The sequence below is a fragment of the Periophthalmus magnuspinnatus genome, chromosome 23, assembly GCF_009829125.3.
Source record: "Periophthalmus magnuspinnatus isolate fPerMag1 chromosome 23, fPerMag1.2.pri, whole genome shotgun sequence".
Lineage (NCBI taxonomy): Eukaryota > Metazoa > Chordata > Actinopteri > Gobiiformes > Gobiidae > Periophthalmus > Periophthalmus magnuspinnatus.
Window position 1 is genome coordinate 13,496,013 of NC_047148.1, and position 19,340 is coordinate 13,515,352.

A 19,340-nucleotide genomic window follows, 5' to 3' on the forward strand; every position below is an offset into this window, starting at 1 on the left:
CAAAATACGCAACACATTTGATTCAGGTTATTGAGATCAACAAGCCAAGTAAAAAGGTTACTCCAGGTCTTTTGGTTCAATAGTCGAGCAGGGCCTACTGTAAGCTAGGGAGGATTAAATGAAGTGGTGCTAATGTCCATTAAATCTCCCACAGGATCGCAGCTTGAAACACATAGAAGAATGGGCCCCTTCAGTGAACCGGGAGAGACAGAACAAACTGAACAGGTGAGACCGTTTTCTTTTGGCCTTGTGCTTATTGGACACGGGTCATATAACCAGAAAAGAGGTCACAGTCTGATTTCACTTCAACCAGAGGAGCTAAAGCCATGCTGTTTTACTGGGGCTTGGTTCAAATGATTGGAAGCTCATGAAGAAATCATAGTCAATGTCAATATTAAGATGGTACAACTTACAGAGGGAGCCTACATACTTGTATAAACCATCTGTTGTGTCTGAAAACACAACCTTGTCTCACCTGTGTGGGAAATTTGTCCTCTGCATTTGACTCATTCTAAATTGCTGCTACTTTTCAGGTGGGACCCATCTCCAGATTTTGTCCTAAGCTTGGTTGGGGCTACCTTCATTGGAGGATTTAACATTTTTTGCATGTTTTGGGTTAATAGGGGAAACCAGAGAAAACTCACCCAGACACAGGGAAGAAACACAGAAGGTGTTAAACCCGAGACCTTCTTGCTGTGAGGTGAGAAAGCTAGCCACTCAATATAATATTGTACAGCAAATAGGCTATGCAGGTTAGACTGAACCTCCCAACTCTGCATATTCCATTTCAGCATCACATCAGGTAGAGCCTACATACAACCAGTGTTGGGAAAGTAATTTTCCTTGTATTATATAAATGAATCCAAATATGTACTTTTATGTTTTACACCTTTATGTGACATATAGGCAAACAACAAACGGGTTGTTTAAATTGGCTCAAAAATATAACACCAACATAGACTGCTATAAAAATAACAATTTCACAACTCCACGCAGCCTATCAGGCCTTCCTACTTAATTAATTAACGGCCTGTTTTATCTTAAAGGATAAGCAGTGTAAAACAAGTTGATGAACAAAGAAAAGGCATAGGTCCTGCACCTGCATTCTTTGAAGTATGCTGTGTGGCTAAATGCTGACCCCATATGGATAATATCAGGAAACTACACAGTCTATCTGGCCGTCTGGCTCAGTCGGATACGGAAAGCGCAGTAGCGCACATTTCAGGATTTCTTTAAATCAGGAGAAAATACCAGTGGGAGGCGGGGCTATGTTCACCGCAGTCACTACACCGTCCGAGCGCTCCTTAGAAATAGATCCACTGAGCAGAGCGAGCAACAGGCGCCTCACTGCGGGGAAATGAAACACGTTTCAGGTCTCCAACATACAGACGAGTCGCACAGAGCCGTGGACCTCTTCTTGACTCGAGTTTTCCCACTTTCTCAGCCTGACATCACGCGCCGCACAGGATCATGTCCCCATCTCGCGCTCAGTTACCGCTGCCTCTTTGGAACGAAGTTGAGTGAAAGAGAAAGTCCCCACTGAAATTGATCCTGCGCACTTGTTGTGTTCCTACTCAGGCTGTACCCGTGGAGATGTTGTTATAATCTTCTTTCTTTTGAGTTGTTGTAGTTTTTCCTCTACATTCATTCGAGCTATGTGGATTTTGTTTTTGATCACTCTGGCACTCAGGTCAGATGTAGGTGAGTACTGTGTTGTTATCATGTAGGCTACACATCACGTGGGGAATCTAAGTGACGCATAAAATGTATGTTTATGCTTTTCAATTAGCTTTTTGTCTGCAGTTACATTAACATGAATACTGGACACAATCTGCTTTGTAAATAATGTTAAAGGCCTAATTCAGACAGAGACATAGTGTTATAACATTGTTGGGGATATTAGAAGCCTAAGTCTCTTGATCCATTGTTTTTGTGCTACTTACTGTTCAGATGTAAATAGACTGTACCTTCATGGCTAGGGTTTCATTCTTGCTTTCTCCTATGACCTTTACACATAGACAGTTATGTAACAAACCTGCAACAAAAGGCACCCTGCTGTGCAAAAATCTAACTCAACAATAGCTGTACATGAGACAGTCTGGGCTCTCTCATTTACACAAAATAGGAGCAGTGCGTTTGACATAATAAATCCTCCTTGGAAGTTGACAGTGTGACCCCGGGGCTCATGAAGCGTCTGGTATAGATGTCTGAATGCATTTCATCCTTCAAAGCTGCCAAAAGTTATTTGCGTCAAAGTATAGACTGTAAATTTCCCTAGAGACTGTACACTCTCAGGGCAAATGTCCTCAGTTTTCTTTTTTGCGTAACATTTAATAAAACTGATGATATCAACATGTGCAAACCAAGTCAGAGCAATTCACCTGTTACTAACAAAAAATGATAGAAGTAAAAGGCAAGTTACGGCAGATTTTGAGGATGCATCAGATCATTTCTGATTTATTCACAAAATAAGATTGCAATCCAGACCCACTAGAAACCAAGTGTGCTCCTTGTGTTGGCCCCAAGCTATGATAAATAGAGATAATTGTGTGAACTTATGAAGAAGTAGAAATGCAAATTATTACACAATATAGGAGATGTTAGCTACAAGCCTGAAAGACAAAACATAAATTGCATTAAAGGGTCCACCACTTGCTTGTCTCCATGGAGATGTAATTGTTTTGCTTTCAGTGTTCCACAGTATGGCATTAGTCTTATCTAAGTCAGCGGAGACAAGCAGGTGACTCCATCAGGTCAAGTTACAGGTCACGGTATGAATGCTTGTTTATGAAGGTATAAAGACGCCTGTAATTTAATACATTTAATGCCTTATTGTGCAAAATTATAGGCAAAGCAGTGGAGACAAACAGATAGTGGACCCTTCCTCATATTAATTACATAATAGCAAGTTGAAATGCTTTATGACTTACGTGAGTCGCACCTCTCTGCCTGTGTTTTCTCATGCCTGTTTACCCACCACGTGAGTAAATGTTCCCTCTCTCTTCAGGGCGGTCGGTGGAGATGTTTCGCACAGGTGTGGCCCCTCGCTGTGAGAGCCGAGCCTGTAACCCACGCATGGGAAATCTTGCCCTTGGTCGCAGGGTCCTAACACAGACTGTATGTGGAAACAATGGCACAGAACAGTACTGCTCCTATGCTGATCCTAACATCAACTTGGCCTGCAGCAGTGCCAAGTGTGCCAAGTGTAACGCTGGACTACCCTTCCTATCACACCTAGCAGGAGCCATGTCCGATTCATCTTTCCGGCACCCTAACACATGGTGGCAGTCAGCAGAAGGTGTGGAGTCGGAAACAGTGCAGCTAAACTTGGAAGCTGAGTTTTATTTCACACACCTGATCTTGGTGTTTAAATCTACACGCCCCGCTGCCATGATGCTGGAGCGCTCACAGGACTTTGGGAAAACATGGAAGATGCTGCAGTATTACGCCTCCAACTGTAGTGCTGCCTTTGGTATGGAAGAAGAGAAGGCAGCAGTGGGCCGTGATGGGGCCACATGCACTTCCAAATACTCTGGGGCTTTTCCCTGTCACCGTGGAGAGGTGAGAAGATATTGTTATATCACTGCTATTATTATGTGAGACCTACGTGCCTTTTGGCCAGACACATTCTTGATCTGAACAAGATGGCAGACAAGAGGGTACCCTTTTAATTTTAAATGGTTATTCAGGAATTTCACTGATGCTTAAGGGCTTTTGGTGGCTTTACCATTAAGACTGTACTTAGCTTTGATCCACCCAAGCAGACTGTAGACTAAAATATTTAAAAGCAATACATTTTTAATTGGTTCAAGAGAGTCATGCAACATAGACTTGTCCTGGACATAAAGAAGAATACTACGCAAACCAAACTGTCAGATGGGAGTAGTAGCCACGTGTCTGAGAGAGAGTCTAATAGGCGTACTTTGACTGTTGCACGATAGGGCTTCCTGATGTCCACTGATGTTTAATTCAGGCCACATGTGGACAAAGCTGGGCTACAGATGTGAGAACTAAAGCATGTGGGGAGATTTTTTTTTAAAAATGTATTGAGGTGTCACGCTATCCCGGCCCAATTAAGTCCCACATGCTCAAATATTTTGTTTTGGTACACAAACCATTGAAACTTAATTTATTTGTGATTAGCAGAGCCACCTGTGCCAGTAGCAAGAATTTTGACCTATGCACTAATGACCCTCTGGTCAAGTGGTGACTTTGACTCACTTTGCACAGATTTGTACCTTTTCTTGAATTTATTTTGTGGATTAATTTGAAAGCAGATTGTCTTTATTTCAAATTGCAAAACAACAACAAACGCTGTTTTTATTTCAAATTGCAAATCAATTTATAGTATCTTTTTACCATAATAAAACATAATATCTTAAAGAATTTGTTTTTAAATACTTTAAATGACTAAACAAGCCAAAAATCTGACAGGTTGGTTTAAACCCTGCAGCACCTGTATGCAAACACTACTATTGGCTAAGGCATCTGTGTAGTGTGAATCAAAGCATGTTGATTGCATGTGTGTCCCAGCTCCAGGGATCAGATAAGGAGGGACTTTGATGGATGGCTGATGGTTTGAAAAGAGTTTAAGAAAGAAGGGGGGTCTTTAGCTGGGAGCGATTACAGGAAGCAGGTATGTTTGTCCTTCAAACATGAAAGAATGTCATGTCTTGTGAAGGGGAGCTGTACTGTTCACCTGTAGCAGACAGTGGCAGTAGTCCAGTTTGTTGTACAGCAGGGCTCCTTGTCTTATTTATGAGGTCAGAGCCTGGCTGCAAGAATGCAAGTGTTATTGTTGAGCTCCTTTGGGAAGAGAACAAGCCTTTCGACATGCACACATATTCGGATAAACAGTTCAGTCAGCTTTCCGTCTGTCTGCAGGGAAGGAAGTGTTATAGCTCTGATATTAGTGCTGTTGGCTAGACACCCTCCCGCCCCTGCTTTGTGTGTCTTTCTTCTTTCCATCAATGCCCATTGTGCATGTTTACCAGATTACAGTCCACATCGCTTTGATGGAATTAGGAATGGTAATGCCAGCTTGGCTAATTTATGCATTAAACAGGATCAAAGTGGTTGCCTGCTTCACATACTAACCAACCCACAATAGACACAATATCAAAGATTAGATGTAATAGTTACACAGTAGCCTTTGTATCAATAGGAAATGAATGACTTGTTGATTTATTTAGTAAAATGTAACCAAAGCATAACAAATTCCTGTAATCTGTTATTTCTCAATGTGTTTTATTGTCACAGCCCAGATAGCACCCTCTAGCCAGTCCCAGTGTTTGCAACAGTGTGTCCTAGTGTGTGTATTTTGGTGTTGCCGTGGTGTTGCTGTGCTGTCGTGGGTCCTTTGTCCATTACTGAGTTATGTGAATCCGCATCTCCATCTCTGTTTTTGTCTTGCCTCGCTGCCCATGCTCTCCCGCAGACCGGTGCCCCCCGTCCTATTTGTCGGCTTCTCTTAATTGCAGTCCACAATGCTGTGACCCTGTAACCTTGTGCAACAACAGATAAATTAATAGTACCCCCTCTATCACACGTTGGCAAGTCACTTTGCCAATAAAGGAGCCAGGGCCTTGCATGCATTTTACGTTCTCATTAAAAACACACTCTTGCATGGCCAATAAATGACAGTGGGCTGTGGCAATAACACTTTGATGAAGAGGTGCCTTGCAAATACAAACTTTTTTCCACATTTAGGGCAGACACTTTTCACCCTGGCAACAGCAGCAGCGTTAGGTGCCAATGGTGGCGGTAGTCACGGTGATGGCAGCATATGAAAGGATCCTCAGTTTGAAGGATGTCCAGGGTCCAGACATGGTGAAAGGGGGTCTAATAGTAGCCAACTCCCTTGTGGTCATGTGAGGACAGATATAATGAAGGCAGGTCGAAAGGTTAACGTTTAGAGCAAAAAATACACCAAAACCATTAAAAAGACAGATGTTCTCACGTGGGCAATGGCAATAGACTTGTTTGTAAATTGTAACTAAACTCTCATCATTTTATGGAAATATAGATGGGTAAATGTTTAGGGTGCAAATGGAGTGAGCTTTTAGTAAGGGCATCCAAATCCTTTTGACAAATCAGTGGTCAGATAATGTCTTGTTCTAACCCTGGAATCCAAGAGCAAAACAATTTTATAACTGTAATTTTCTTTAAAGGACATACAAATATTTTTATTCTCAGGTGATTTACCGGACCCTTCCTAAGTGGGAGTCTGTGGATCCTTTCGGGCTGGAAGGCCAGCAGCAGTTGAGAGTAACCAATATCCGAATTCGATTGTTGAAGCATCAGTCGTGTCCCTGCCAGGCCAAAGACCCAGCCTCTGCTCAGAGATCTCTCCCGACGCAGCACTTTGCCATTTATGACCTGATAGTGAAGGGAAGCTGTTTCTGTAATGGCCATGCTGAACAGTGTGTCCCTGCTACAGGCTACCAGCCTGTGAAAGACCGCACCAACCACGTGGTAAGTCCACCACATGTATTTCAACTTCAAACACCTGTGTTGTGTCTCTCTGACTTAATGACTCTAGGTATTACCGGTACATTCTTACCCCTTCTCCTCATCATATAGTGTATTTTTGTTTTTATTTATGAGAATTAATTCATGTAGTGCCACAAGCACAAACACAAGTAGCTCACTGTTTTGTTCCAGTCGAAAGCCACAATAAAAAGCCTCAAGGTGAGAGAGCCATTATCTGACGCGAGTCAAATTAATATACAAATGACTCCATGTTTTGAAACATTTTATGATGAAATGGGAAAGTCCATTTTCCATGGTGAGATTCTCCTTAATCCAAGAAGTGTTATTGTGAGGAGCAAATGTTTTGTTGTGTCCACATCACAGCTCAGTCGGCAGAAATAATAAAACTCTGAAGGAAGGGCGGGTTTGGGTCATTGGTGCTGTTTCCTCTGTTTCCCCTATCCGGCCTGATACATTCCTGAAATGTAAGAGATGTAAAAACTGATTGTGGCTAATGCTTATGTTGATGGGTGTGTGTTTCATTATGAGTTCATATCAAAGCCATCGCAACAAAAACACCAACGCTGGCTTTTGAAGTGGCGCATCTGTTTTGTTGCAATCAGTGAGGCCTAAGGAAAGTGAAATTTCCTCTTACTTATGGGGCATATTGACAGAAAACCCCAGCCATAATGTGTATAGCCCAGCACAGTACAGTATATATAAGTGGTAGCACTAATGTAGATGAGTAATGCACTGTTCACAGCTCTTTTGGTACTAATTCAGATACTTACAAGAAAACATAAATTTGATATATTAATTAAATCTTTAATTTTGCCAGTAACAGGTCTATTGCATGTTTTTCAAATCAAGAAAACAGCAGAGAGAGTGCCAAGATACAAGACAAAAGAAAATATAAGCAATAGTTAAGGTTCTCACATCTCATTATCTAGTAGAGATTAGGGTGTGCAAGAGTTATGTAAGCTGGCATTTTCCCTGACTGTCACTGTTTTGGCCTCTATGATTATTTCTCAACCCAGAGCTGGTTTTCTGGCATAACCCAAACAAATAGCATGAAAATGTAGATGAGAGCAAAGATTAGCAATGTGAAAAAAAAAGTTTTCTGTTATTTCCATCAACTTTCCAAAAAGGCACCACCATGTGTTGACTGTAAAATGAGTTACAGCCCTGTCTTACATATAATGCTTTTTGTTCTGTGTGTGCAGTAATCAGTGGAGAAAGCATTTGGAAGTGTCCAAAACAAAGATTGTTGTTGTTTAGTGCTGCTGTTCCTCCACATGGGGCTTTGCGGTGAAGGGCAATTACACTGTCTGTTAGTTAGCCACAAAGCTGTCATACACTCAGAAGTAATGCTTTGGGAGCAAGCTACTGAAGCGCTAGTAATGATTCAGATATGTGTGCTCAACCTGCCCTTTGGCTTTTCTCCCAATTTCAAAACCTGGCTTTTTAATTTTCTCCATATAAGTAAAAATACATTATAAGCCAGTGGTCAGGACTAAGTGGACTAAGAAGGCCAAGACAAGGTCAAGAGAGTTTAAAACCAAACCATGTGAAGTAAACAACATTGAGGTTGTTTATTTAGGCTACTGAACAATCCAAAACACTCCAAACCAAAAATGCTTCTTGAGTATGTTTTACTTATTTATTTTGTCATTTGATGTGTCTACCTTATTTCACTCTTGACATTTTCAGAACAAACTTCCCCATTGCTTGAGGCACTTTTTCTGTAAATACTTGTGCATTAGGATTATTGACACAGAGCTCTTAACGCGCCTTAGCTTAGTCACATTGGGCAATACGATTATTATTATAGCTGTGTTGTCATGTGTTTAATGTAGAATTATCAAGATTACATTTCTCTGTATTTAGCAATTTTCATATTTACACTGTTATAGTCAGTATTTGGGAAATCAAATTAATTCAATTTCATCACTGACAAATTTCATGCATCGTACCTATACTATTTTGTCATTCACAATTATGTATGCATAGCAGTATAATTCGTGTGTGTCCCATATTACAGGAAACAAATAAAGAGCTTCCTCAGATGCCTTGCACCCACCCCCTTTCAATCATTATCCAGCATGCATGGCATTCCAGCTCACAGGAATGACAAGGAGATTGTTATTGTGCTCCCGGAGCTACACACTCCCACTGTCCTCATACACAGACACACACACGTGTAGTATTTTCATCCTTTCTGGGGACATTGCATTGACTTGTCTTGCATTAATTTCCTGGAGTTCAAACCTAACCTTAACCACTACTTGCCTAACCTTAACCTATTTTAACTCATATCTCAAGTTTAAACCGTGTCTAATTAGAAAATATTTACATTGTTAAGACCAAATTTTTGTCTCCCATGAAGTGTGTATTCAGATTTTTGTCCCTAAAATGTAATAAATACCTGCTCATATAAACAAGTAAACAGACACACAGAGTTACATGGAGGCTCAGAGTCTTTTCCACTGATGAAGCCAAAGAACCACTCCACATTCATTTCATTCATTTTTGAGTCCTGGGCATTGTGGAAAATAAAAATCTTACTCCTCATATCGGTCAATCACTTTTTGGCGGTAGACTTTGAAATGAAAAGATTTGATTAAAATTCAATTAATTGCACAGCCCTGTTTTAGACAAAGAAGATCTTAGAAATTCTGTTTCTTAAAAAATAAGAGTATGCTATTTGGCATTTATTATGGCATTACAAATGTAAAGCAATTATGAATTGTCTTTATGGGAGTTCTTTGCTTCAACTGATTTATTTTTTTCTTTCTGCCTTCCATCTATTTCAGGTTCACGGAAAGTGTGTATGCAGACACAACACAGCAGGTGAACACTGTGAGCTGTGTGCCCCCCTCTACAATGACCGGCCATGGCAGCCTGCTGATGGAATTACTGGAGCACCACATGAATGTCAAAGTAAACAAAAAAAAAATTATAAAATGACCATTATTTTATTTTGGGTATATTAGTCACGTTCCAGGCAGAGAGCATACCACATACCTGAGTAACCTCGGCTCAATATCAGGTTAATTTGCCCTTTAAGTTTATTTAAAGCTGAACTATGTAACTTTTCTGATTTAGCGCCACCTGCTTATTATTGCTTTGCCTGCATGGCATTAAACCATGGAGGCAAACAACAATAAAAAAAGTTACATAGTGCACTTTCAATAAGAACTATGCATTGAACATATTAGATCAGTGTTTTTCAAACTGTGGTAAAGGCATCTTAATTGGTACATGCACTATAGTTCATGTATTATCATAATCTCAAATCAGCAACATCCTCATGAAGATGAGGGAAAATACAAGTGTTTTTACTGTATCCAGTCAGATTATGAAAAAACACATTAAACAGTATTATTAAGTGATATTTATTCCAACTTTTCCAGAGTGTAAATGCAACGGCCATGCCCAAAGCTGCTTTTTTGACTGGTCAGTGTGGCGTGAGACTGGCCAGCGCAGTGGGGGTGTGTGCCACTGTCTTCACAACACAGAGGGTCGTCAATGTGACAAGTGTAAATCCGGCTTCTACAGAGATCCAACGCGACCCTTCACTGCTCCTGACTCATGCAAACGTAAGGCAATGGCCAAACAAACAATTTGCTATATGATGATTTATGGGCTTTATGACTAGACCCTAAAGCTACTAGAGTGTAACATATTAAAATAATTACAGTCCACGTTACCTCATACACCTCTCCAAGATCACACACGATAGGCATCACAAGCTGGGACATGCTTCATCGCATTGATTTGTGATGAGCACCTTGGGTTTTGTGTGTGTGTCTGGGCAGCAGACTGCCCTACCTCTGAGGTCTGTGTTGTCATAAATCATCTGATAGTGTGGCATACCTATGCTTTGACTCAAACACTGCCGGATTGTCCATCCTAGACTGTTTTCACGTTTTTTTTTTTTAACTTACTGGCTCAGAGCTCAAGTATCTCCTGGGTAATGATTGGTGGTGTGATTGTGTATGTGGGAGGCTGTCTGGTTGTCGGCACGCTGCCTCGTGGCGATGAGACAAGTCTTAAGTAAACACAAGATAGTCATCTCTAAACACATAGCAGTGGCTACATTCTTTATCTGATTATCTTGTCTGATGTGACCACATGGATCCGTGCAGAGCTTGTACATGTTGTCTGCTGAAGTCTAAAACAACTGTCAAATTTCACTAGACCATTTTACAACATCCCACAACAGTTCTAAGAATATTTCAGTTTTCTCAACTGAAGACAAGCATTTTTATTGTAGCTCATAGTGGTGTAGCTTTAGGCTAGGCCTAATAATCCTCAAAGACAGATGATTGATAGAAAAAAGATGCAGTGGCATGTGTGGGGAACCCCTAGGATGTAGGTTGTGAAAACTTGTCATAGCTTCTCATCTACAATAGTACTTTCTCTGTGTTGTAAAAACATTTTTTTCCATATCTATCTGCGAGGGGTATGGTAATATCACTGAGCTAAACTGGAATGTACAGTACTTGTTCTATAATTTTATTTTATTTTTCCAGTGCTCTCTAATGTCTTGGGAAATTGGCAATAGCTGTTTTAAGTGTGTCCACAACTTCATATATAATTAAAATCTTTGGTTTCCACACAGATATGAAAACACACACGATCAGCATGGTGCACGTGTTTGAGCTTTACATAAAACTATGTAGAGCTATGGGCAGAGTGTTGTAATCTCTGCTAATTATTAACATGTACAGGCTGCCCACTAAAAACCCAAGAGTACCCTATGGTATACACATGTTGGTTATTATGCATTTCCACAGTAAGTTGTTGGTTCAACATTTACACATTTGCAAGTCAATAAAATCCACATGTGATACATTTATTATTATATTGGTTTAATACCTGTCAGTTTTAAGATAAGTATTGTCTTATCCTTGACATAGTGTTTTTGTGTCTCACGGAGTCTATAGCAATACAACACAGCAATTGGGAAGTTTTATTCATCAATATCTATTTTTTTACTTATGTTATTTCTGCTGCAGAAAATAGTTCATGTCATGACTGATTTAAAGAAATTTGCAATTAGCCCTTAACTTTGTATATTGCTATATATAAGAAAAATGTTGCTGCTCTGCTAAATGTTCCCAAGACAGGTAGATTTATAGTCAAGGCCTTAGCTTTCTAACTCAATTGCTTTTGAATACAGAACATCAAATATTATCAACCCACATGAGATAAGATATGCTTGATAAGAAGAATAGAGAAGCCTTTGTTTTATATTTCCCTTTAACCTGACCAGACAAAGACAATAACAATGATTGATTGATTAATTCATTTGACTTCAATGCTATGTGCTTTGCAACTTCTTTCAGCTTGTGAATGTCACCCACTGGGATCCATGCCTTTCCACTTGACCGAGAGCTCACTCTGTGACCCTACAAATGGAAACTGCATCTGCAAACCAGGAGTGTCAGGGGCCCATTGTGACAGGTGCATGGTGGGATACTGGGGATTCCACAAATATGGCTGCCGGCCCTGTGACTGTGCAGGAGACTGTGAGCCCTTCACAGGGAATTGCATGCTTGGGTGAGTCCATGTAATGAAATGTATGCCATAAGCAGCCTCTTCTTTCCTTTTGGCTTCCTTCTAGGGTCACGACATCATTCATCTGCCTCCTAGCATGCAATGATATACAGATAAATTTGGCATATTTGACATGGAATGCCCTTCCTGACCCCTCTTATCCGACTCCAGGCAGACACAAAGAGTACACTTGTTTGTGACCAGTTGTGACCTGTATAGGTTTAACAATTGAAACTTTCTCCTGAATCATTATTTTCAAGAACTGGGCCCATCTGTGGGCCTTTGTACTTTTCCTTTATTAATTATTTTTGTCCACCATCTGATGGGAGTGAACTAGCCCACTTATTTTCAAATCAACCATTCTGGGAAGAATCATTACCTGTCTGTAATACAAACTCATAAATAAAAAATACTAAAATTCTAAATATTATAATTGGAAGGGGCGTGAGCACATAGAACCTAGGTGGTGCTCAAGCACCTGCCCCTTTGCCCTAAGTTCTCCTGGTAAACCTGTTTTTTTAGGTTTAATATTTGCCCCATGAAGACTGCTCCGTTCCCTCTCTCCTACCTCTCACTCGCTCACGTGCATTTGCCTGTCGCAGCTTCCAGATTCCACTTGTGTGCCTTAATCGCACATAGTGCCAAATCAAAGACTCTAGGGACAGTTTAGAGATCATAACAATATTCTACACCACCTAAATTTTTTGCCAATTTTTACTTTTTGACAAACCACCTCATATTTGCAATGTTATGAGCAAAACAGCTGATGCTATAACACATCTATAGATTCAATAGCATGAGTAAACTGCAACGATGCTGGCAATTTCTTGGAAAAGATTTGTTGAATTCTCATAAAAGAAATGGACAAAATTTTAAGACTGTTGTCTGCAGCTTTTGTCCACAGCTCAGTGTGAGGCTGCAGCTCACAGACAGTGGCTGCCCTCAGTGCGCTGGAAAAGGGGCGGAGCCAGGGAGGGAGCAGCTGGAGCTCCACAGAGAACCACTGATACAGGTGTCAGACAGAAGTGATCAGTATTTCTAAAATGGGAGTTAATGACAAGTATGTAATAAAAGTAGGCCAGTTGTTACAGTCTAATAAACAATTCACTGTTCTGAATCTGGGAGAGAAGTAGCTACAACAAATGGGCCTATATCTCATGTATCAGACAAAAATAGGATTTATACCCCAGATTACAGGAAACTATGTTTATATGATCAAAAATTTCCTGGGGGAGGACCCCGACCCTCCGCACATGATCCTTTTTTGCTCTGTTGTTTCTGTAGCAAAAAGCTTTGCTACTAAAGATTTAGCAGCAACACACCCAAAAGTAATTTGTAAAGAAGCAAAATCATATTTGCTTACTTTAAAAAAAAAAAAAAGCCAAAAAAACTAAACAACTGGATACGTGTATTTTAAGCAACAGGGAAAAGTGCCCTTTTTTCTTGGTTGAGCACCTGGCCCTCAAAATGTCTGTGCACATCTCTGTTAATAGGACTTTTATATTAATTCTGCCTGGACTTTTTTTTTTTTTTACCTAAATACAAGTCCCTAAATGTCATGTTTAGTAAGATATGCTTCATCTTTTACATAGGAATTGTCAAAACCCAACAAATGTTCAATCAAGTCTCAATTGGACAATCCCTCCAGACACCAGCTATACCTAATCTTATATTTACAAAAAAACCAAAAAAAAAACAGGTGGGATTTGTTCTTCTGTGCATAGCCTGTTCCCATTTATATTCAGAGTAGATCAGAGAGCAGAGGCCAAAGCTACAGAGCCTCACCTTCACAAGGAGCTCAGCCATTTGCCTGTACTCCAAAGGGTTCAAACACAGATTCAATTTGAATTGGGGCTCATTTTTGTCAGAACTGTAAGGGGTTAAACCTATCCTATTTCAGATTAATCTATAGTTGTCACTATTTTGTGTAGGTCGGATTTAGAAACCTACAACTCAAGTGAACCGATGAAGATCTTCCGAACAGACGAACTCTTCTCTGCATTGCACTATTCAGGTAAGACACAAATAGTGCGTCTGCTCTTCATCCTCTCCATGCTCCAGTAACCAAGCATTGCAGTAAAGTAATGAAAGTTATGATAGGGCCTTCGAAGGTCATGGCTCAAAGACAGTGTGTTTATATGTGTGTGGTTGAGCATGACACAAAACCTTTGCGTGGACGGTTTCCAACTGTCCCCTCTCCCAGACCCCCCACTGACATGTTACGGCAGCTTTCATTGGCACATTCCTCTCTGAACACACACTACACTGTGGACACTATGTACAGTAACTAGTGGGATTGTGTACAAAAGTTGTTGTCATTTTTTAAATATCATTGTATGCTTTTATGTACCCCGACAGAAAAATGTGAGTGCAAAGAGCAAGCTTTGACCAACAGCAAACTCTTCTGCACAATGAATTATGCATATGGCAAGTAAAACTGATTAATATATTATCAAGTCAATTTTTCCAGCTCAAAACATTCCTGACCTGAAGATTTTTCCCCTCACAGTTCTTAAAGTGAAAGTGCTATCGGCCCACGACAAGGGCTCCCATGCAGAGGTAGAGGTCAAAGTTCAAAAGGTGCTGAATCACAACACAAGGGTGAAAATTCAGAAGGGTCGAGTCATCCTTTACCCTGAATCCTGGACAGCACGAGGCTGTACCTGCCCTATCCTTAATCCAGGTAATTGGTGCCATAAATGCATGAAATGAAAACATACAGTATACATAGATGAGGAAGGACAACAGGAGCAAAAACTTAAAATAAACAAATGCATGATGGGATGCATATTAAAGGTGGACTATGTAAATTTTCTGGTAGAGGGTCTGCCATCTACTTGTTTTCATGCTGTTGCTGTGCCTCAAATGTTAATTAGAATAACATTAACTTGTTAATGCATGACATTCATGCATGCAATTTGACAAGTAAATATTAATTTATACTGCGTTCACATAAGCTTACCTACTGTTTGTACAGGGTTGGAGTACCTGGTAGCTGGCCACATGGACCGTAAGCAAGATCACCTCCTAGTCAATATGAAGAGCTTTGTGAAGCCCTGGAAGGCAAGCTTGGGACGGAAAGTCCTCTCACTACTCAAAAAAGACTGCAATTGGTAGACATGCAATGGAAACTGACAATATTTTCACTTCAAACTAATAGTCACCTATTTGTGGATTTATGAAACAGTGTGTAGTGTGTGTTTCTATCAGTTCAAACACTATTCAAGGTGATGGTAGAATCCACCCTGGGTTTCATTTTACCATGAACAACCCTTATGAGTATAAAACGCTGTGTACATATTTACTTTAGCATTTGGTACCGTCTACACTACAGCTCTGTAAATTAAGACCTGTGCTTATTTTGCCTTTTGCTTACAAAAAATCAGGTCTTTTTCTCTAAAGCACTTTACCATAAGATTGGAAATGGACGCACAAGTGAAAAGGCCTAATCACAACATTTTTATAGTGTATATATGTATAGACTGAACAAGCCATACAAGCCACTGCAGGTGGTTAATTCTTAGCCAGTCCAGGTGTGCTTGTGTTGTAATCAATGTGAATGGGTAATACCTGAGCATGAATGTATTTGTCTGCCTGTATTGTGAATGTGTGTATGTGTGGGGAAATATAACTCAAGCAAGTAGAGGTAAAACGGCTATGTATGGTCATGAATGCTGCCCTGATTCTATCCAGTTTTAGTCAAAATTATGTATACTACAAATCAACTCTTTTTATTCATTTCATTATGACACTCTTGCTGAACTTTGTATTATTCTCTATGTTATTACTTTGTACAGCATTGTTTTTATCTATAAATGTAATTGTGTACCTTTTAATTTCTAGTTACTATGTCGTCATTCATAAGTATTCTATTAGAGCATGTTTAAAATTGCTCTGTTATGCAATCCTGCTTGATGATACCAGTTTAAACTATTACTCACAGTTCTAAGAAAAATGACTCCGACTACAGCAAAGTGAAAAGACTGAAATGTTTTTATTGTTCGAAACATTGTTGCTTGAACACTCCCAGAACACACAGCATTAACATCTGATAGCTTAGACCTTGACATTCTTCACATCAATTTGACAAAAATATCCTTATCACCCAGCTCTGTTCTGCACATATGTTTCTGTGTGGGTATCAGCTAACATTAAGTAATCCATCACCTCACCTAAATATTTTCTGATATGCTCACACAGTATTGCCAAATGTAGATCATAATAGACGTTTTAGTGCAAGTACGTACACACTTTTGGGCTAAGGTACCTAATGTTTTCTACAGACTTATCGTGACGCGCTTGGCTGTGAGGTGTCGACACATTCTTGGCGTATCATACACCTCTCTGTAGCAGGAATGGTTGTAGGTCACTCACCTATCTAACCAAAGCGAGGCAGATGGAGAAGAATTTGGCAAATTAGCTAGATAACCTCATGTACCCATACCTCCTCATTTGTGGCTCATTCGCAGATTGGTGGCAAGGGTTACTGCTTTCCCTGTTTTATGCCAAGTGCAGTCCAGACAACTGGGGCAGGGGTGAGCGAGTACAAAAGATAGGGATAGGGAAGACTGTGCTTTGAAGGCATGGAAAATCCTTGTTAGGTATGGATATACACTAGTAAAAAGTTTGGACATACCTTTTCATAGAACTACTTTCCAAATTGCAGATACATAATGAAGACTGATCAAATATATGAAGCAAACTGTATAGAATTATGCATCAAAGAAAAAAAAAAATCTCTAAATGTTTTATATTTTAGACTCCACAGAGTAGCCACCCTTTGCTTTGCTGACAGTGCTGCAAGTCTGCAATACAAAATACTGCAGTGCCTTCTCTTGCTGAGTTTCATCACTTCAAATGTGCAATGTAAAGGGTGACTACATTTCATATCTGATGCCTTCACTGAGAACCCACAATGTAAATAGCCATGAAAATAAATAAAACGTAAATGAAAAAGTGTGTCCTAACTTTTCAGTAACTTTTGACAGGTAGTGTATGTTTTATGGTGGGAATTGGCCTTGGAGGGTAGACTCAACAGGCAGGCACAAACATTTGCATTACAGCTGAGTTGGGACCCTCCTCTTTCTCTCACGCATACACTTGTTCTGTAGCCTATTCTCCCATTGTCCCCCATATTGACTGGCCATTCTCGGTGTGTGATGGAGATGTCCAGTGGGGGTTGTAAGTTATGGGAAAACTGGTTGGTGAATGAGTGCATGGTTTCACAGATGCACTCCTGTATAGATTATTACTATTGTAGTAAAAATGAGTGTCTGTAAGAGACCCTGTATGAACACAATGCCCCACTTGTGCTGCTATAGAACTGAGTTATGGCCTTTGTCCTATCAGCATTCTTGTGCTATTGGGCCCAGAGTGTATAGAAGCTCCTGCTGGTTATGGGACAATAACCCCTCCACTGTCCCCTCTTCTCAATGGGAGTCACAATGCCCCTCTTCTGCAGCACCCATCAAGCCATCACATATCAATATGCACCCAAAGGTCAACGGAGGTAAAAACATAGTTATGATGAGTATTTGTGGTCATATTGATGGAAGGAACTTTGTAAATTACCTTCTGCTATTAAAAAAAAAAAAGTATTCAAGTGTTATGCAGGTCACAGATGCTATTATAATAGTTACTGTTGGTAGTGTATAAATTAGTGATGAGACTGCAGTGTATATTTGTGCTCGTAAATTAAGTAACTTTCCAACTTTACATTTATACACATTATAGTATAAAAGAGACTTTACAGTGCTGAGCTTGGGGTCCGAATTTTCTCATTAAGCATCTTTCATTACAGGTGCATGTAATAAATGTATTATTATCTATGTAACTTTTCTTGCTTGTCTCCATATTGCTTTGCCTAGAATTTACAACTGTAGCTGTATTCAACTGTCAATATAGTATTGATTGTTTTGGGTTTTTTTTTTGTTTTTTTCAGTTACACAGTTTTGCTTTAAAAAAATTACATGGAAAAATATGTATTCTTAGTATGAATGCAGGGTTGCATTTTCCACAGATCTGACCTGTAACTTGGTCTGGTGATGTCAGCTGTTTGTATTCATGGAGATAGGTAAGTTTAATGTCTTATGATGGAACATTCCAGGCAAAGCAATAGCATCTCCATGGAGACAAGCAGGTGGCATACCCACTTCCAGGGAACTTACATAAGGAACCTTAACAGTTGGAAAAGATAAAGGAAACTAAACTCAACTTTCAAACAACAATAACAAACTTTTGTGTATGTTGCCCCAAACAACTCAGGGAGTCACACTTTGCCCCTAGCAAGCATTAGTTCCCTTAAATTGTTCATGTATATACACATGCATGCACACATCAGGAATGTTTCTCCATGAGCTTTGGAGCAAGCCAGAACAGGAAGGAAATGTTGACATAGCAAAGAGATTGAGACGCTACTGCTGATTATTATACAGCCATCCAAACAAGAGACTGATGTCATCCAGTCATTATGAACAAACACAGATTTCAACTTGCAAAAGATTTAGGTGGAGTGATGTGTGCCAGGAGCCCTGTGACTGAGGTAAGTGTTTTTGGTAACACTAAATATGAGCTGTAACTATAGCATTCTAACATCAACATACAGGCTTACCATCCAAGGCAGACATGTCAGCTGATGTTTGGATGAAGTTACTGAAGTATTTTCCCTCAGTCTGGACAGCACTGTGTTTTCACTTGCTTCAAAACCAACACAAGAACCAGCTACAAAAATGTTACAATAAAACTTGAAGGTGCAACTCTTCTGGTGTAGGGTCTGCCACCTGCTTGTCTCCATTTATTTGTTATTGCATTACCCAAAATGTCCAGTGAATGGCATTAAATTTATCTATCTTCATGGAGATGAAAAGTGCCATAAGGCCAAGTGCAGGAAAGGCAATATTTTATAATATATAAAAAATGTTAATTGATTTTAAAAAATAAAAAAAGGTTATGCAATATTGATTAATGTCAGAGTTATAACAACCACTAAAACAATGTTCAACTTGGTGTGAGTACTTGGATTAATTGGATATTGCTTCATCTTAAAATAATAGTTAGAAGCATCACGCAATTTAGACAAAAACATGTCCATGTGCTCAAACAAGCACCAATGAAAAGAGGATGGAAAAGGAGGGGGTTAGCATGTGTGAACATGAAGCAAGTAAAAGCCTAAGGACATTGAGAGAGAGAAAAACATTAGAGGTGATTCACACATTGCATGGTATGCTAACACATACCTGGATTTTAGAATGAATGCTTGATTTCTCTCAAACACAAATTGAATTCTTGGCCTAACAATTAGAGAGGAT

General features: G+C 39.8%; 1 protein-coding gene across 1 annotated transcript; it reads left to right on the forward strand.

Annotated features, from left to right (window-relative positions):
- The first annotated feature begins 1,193 nt into the window (after positions 1-1,193).
- Positions 1,194-17,674, forward strand: ntn4 (netrin 4). Its single transcript, XM_033989628.2, has 10 exons — positions 1,194-1,701; positions 3,008-3,561; positions 6,196-6,474; positions 9,285-9,411; positions 9,885-10,070; positions 11,823-12,036; positions 13,965-14,047; positions 14,392-14,460; positions 14,543-14,716; positions 15,011-17,674. The coding sequence occupies exons 1-10, from the start codon at positions 1,656-1,658 to the stop codon at positions 15,148-15,150; spliced, it is 1,872 nt and encodes a 623-aa protein (XP_033845519.1). The 5' UTR covers positions 1,194-1,655; the 3' UTR covers positions 15,151-17,674.
- Positions 17,675-19,340: the final 1,666 nt, after the last annotated feature.

Excerpts from the sequence above, each read along its gene's own strand:
- ntn4 (XM_033989628.2), top strand. The coding sequence starts at position 1,656 with ATGTGGATTTTGTTTTTGATCACTCTGGCACTCAGGTCAGATGTAG. Across the intron at positions 3,562-6,195 it reads TTCCCTGTCACCGTGGAGAG|GTGATTTACCGGACCCTTCC; the intron begins GTGAGAAGATAT and ends TTTTATTCTCAG. Across the intron at positions 12,037-13,964 it reads ACAGGGAATTGCATGCTTGG|GTCGGATTTAGAAACCTACA; the intron begins GTGAGTCCATGT and ends TATTTTGTGTAG.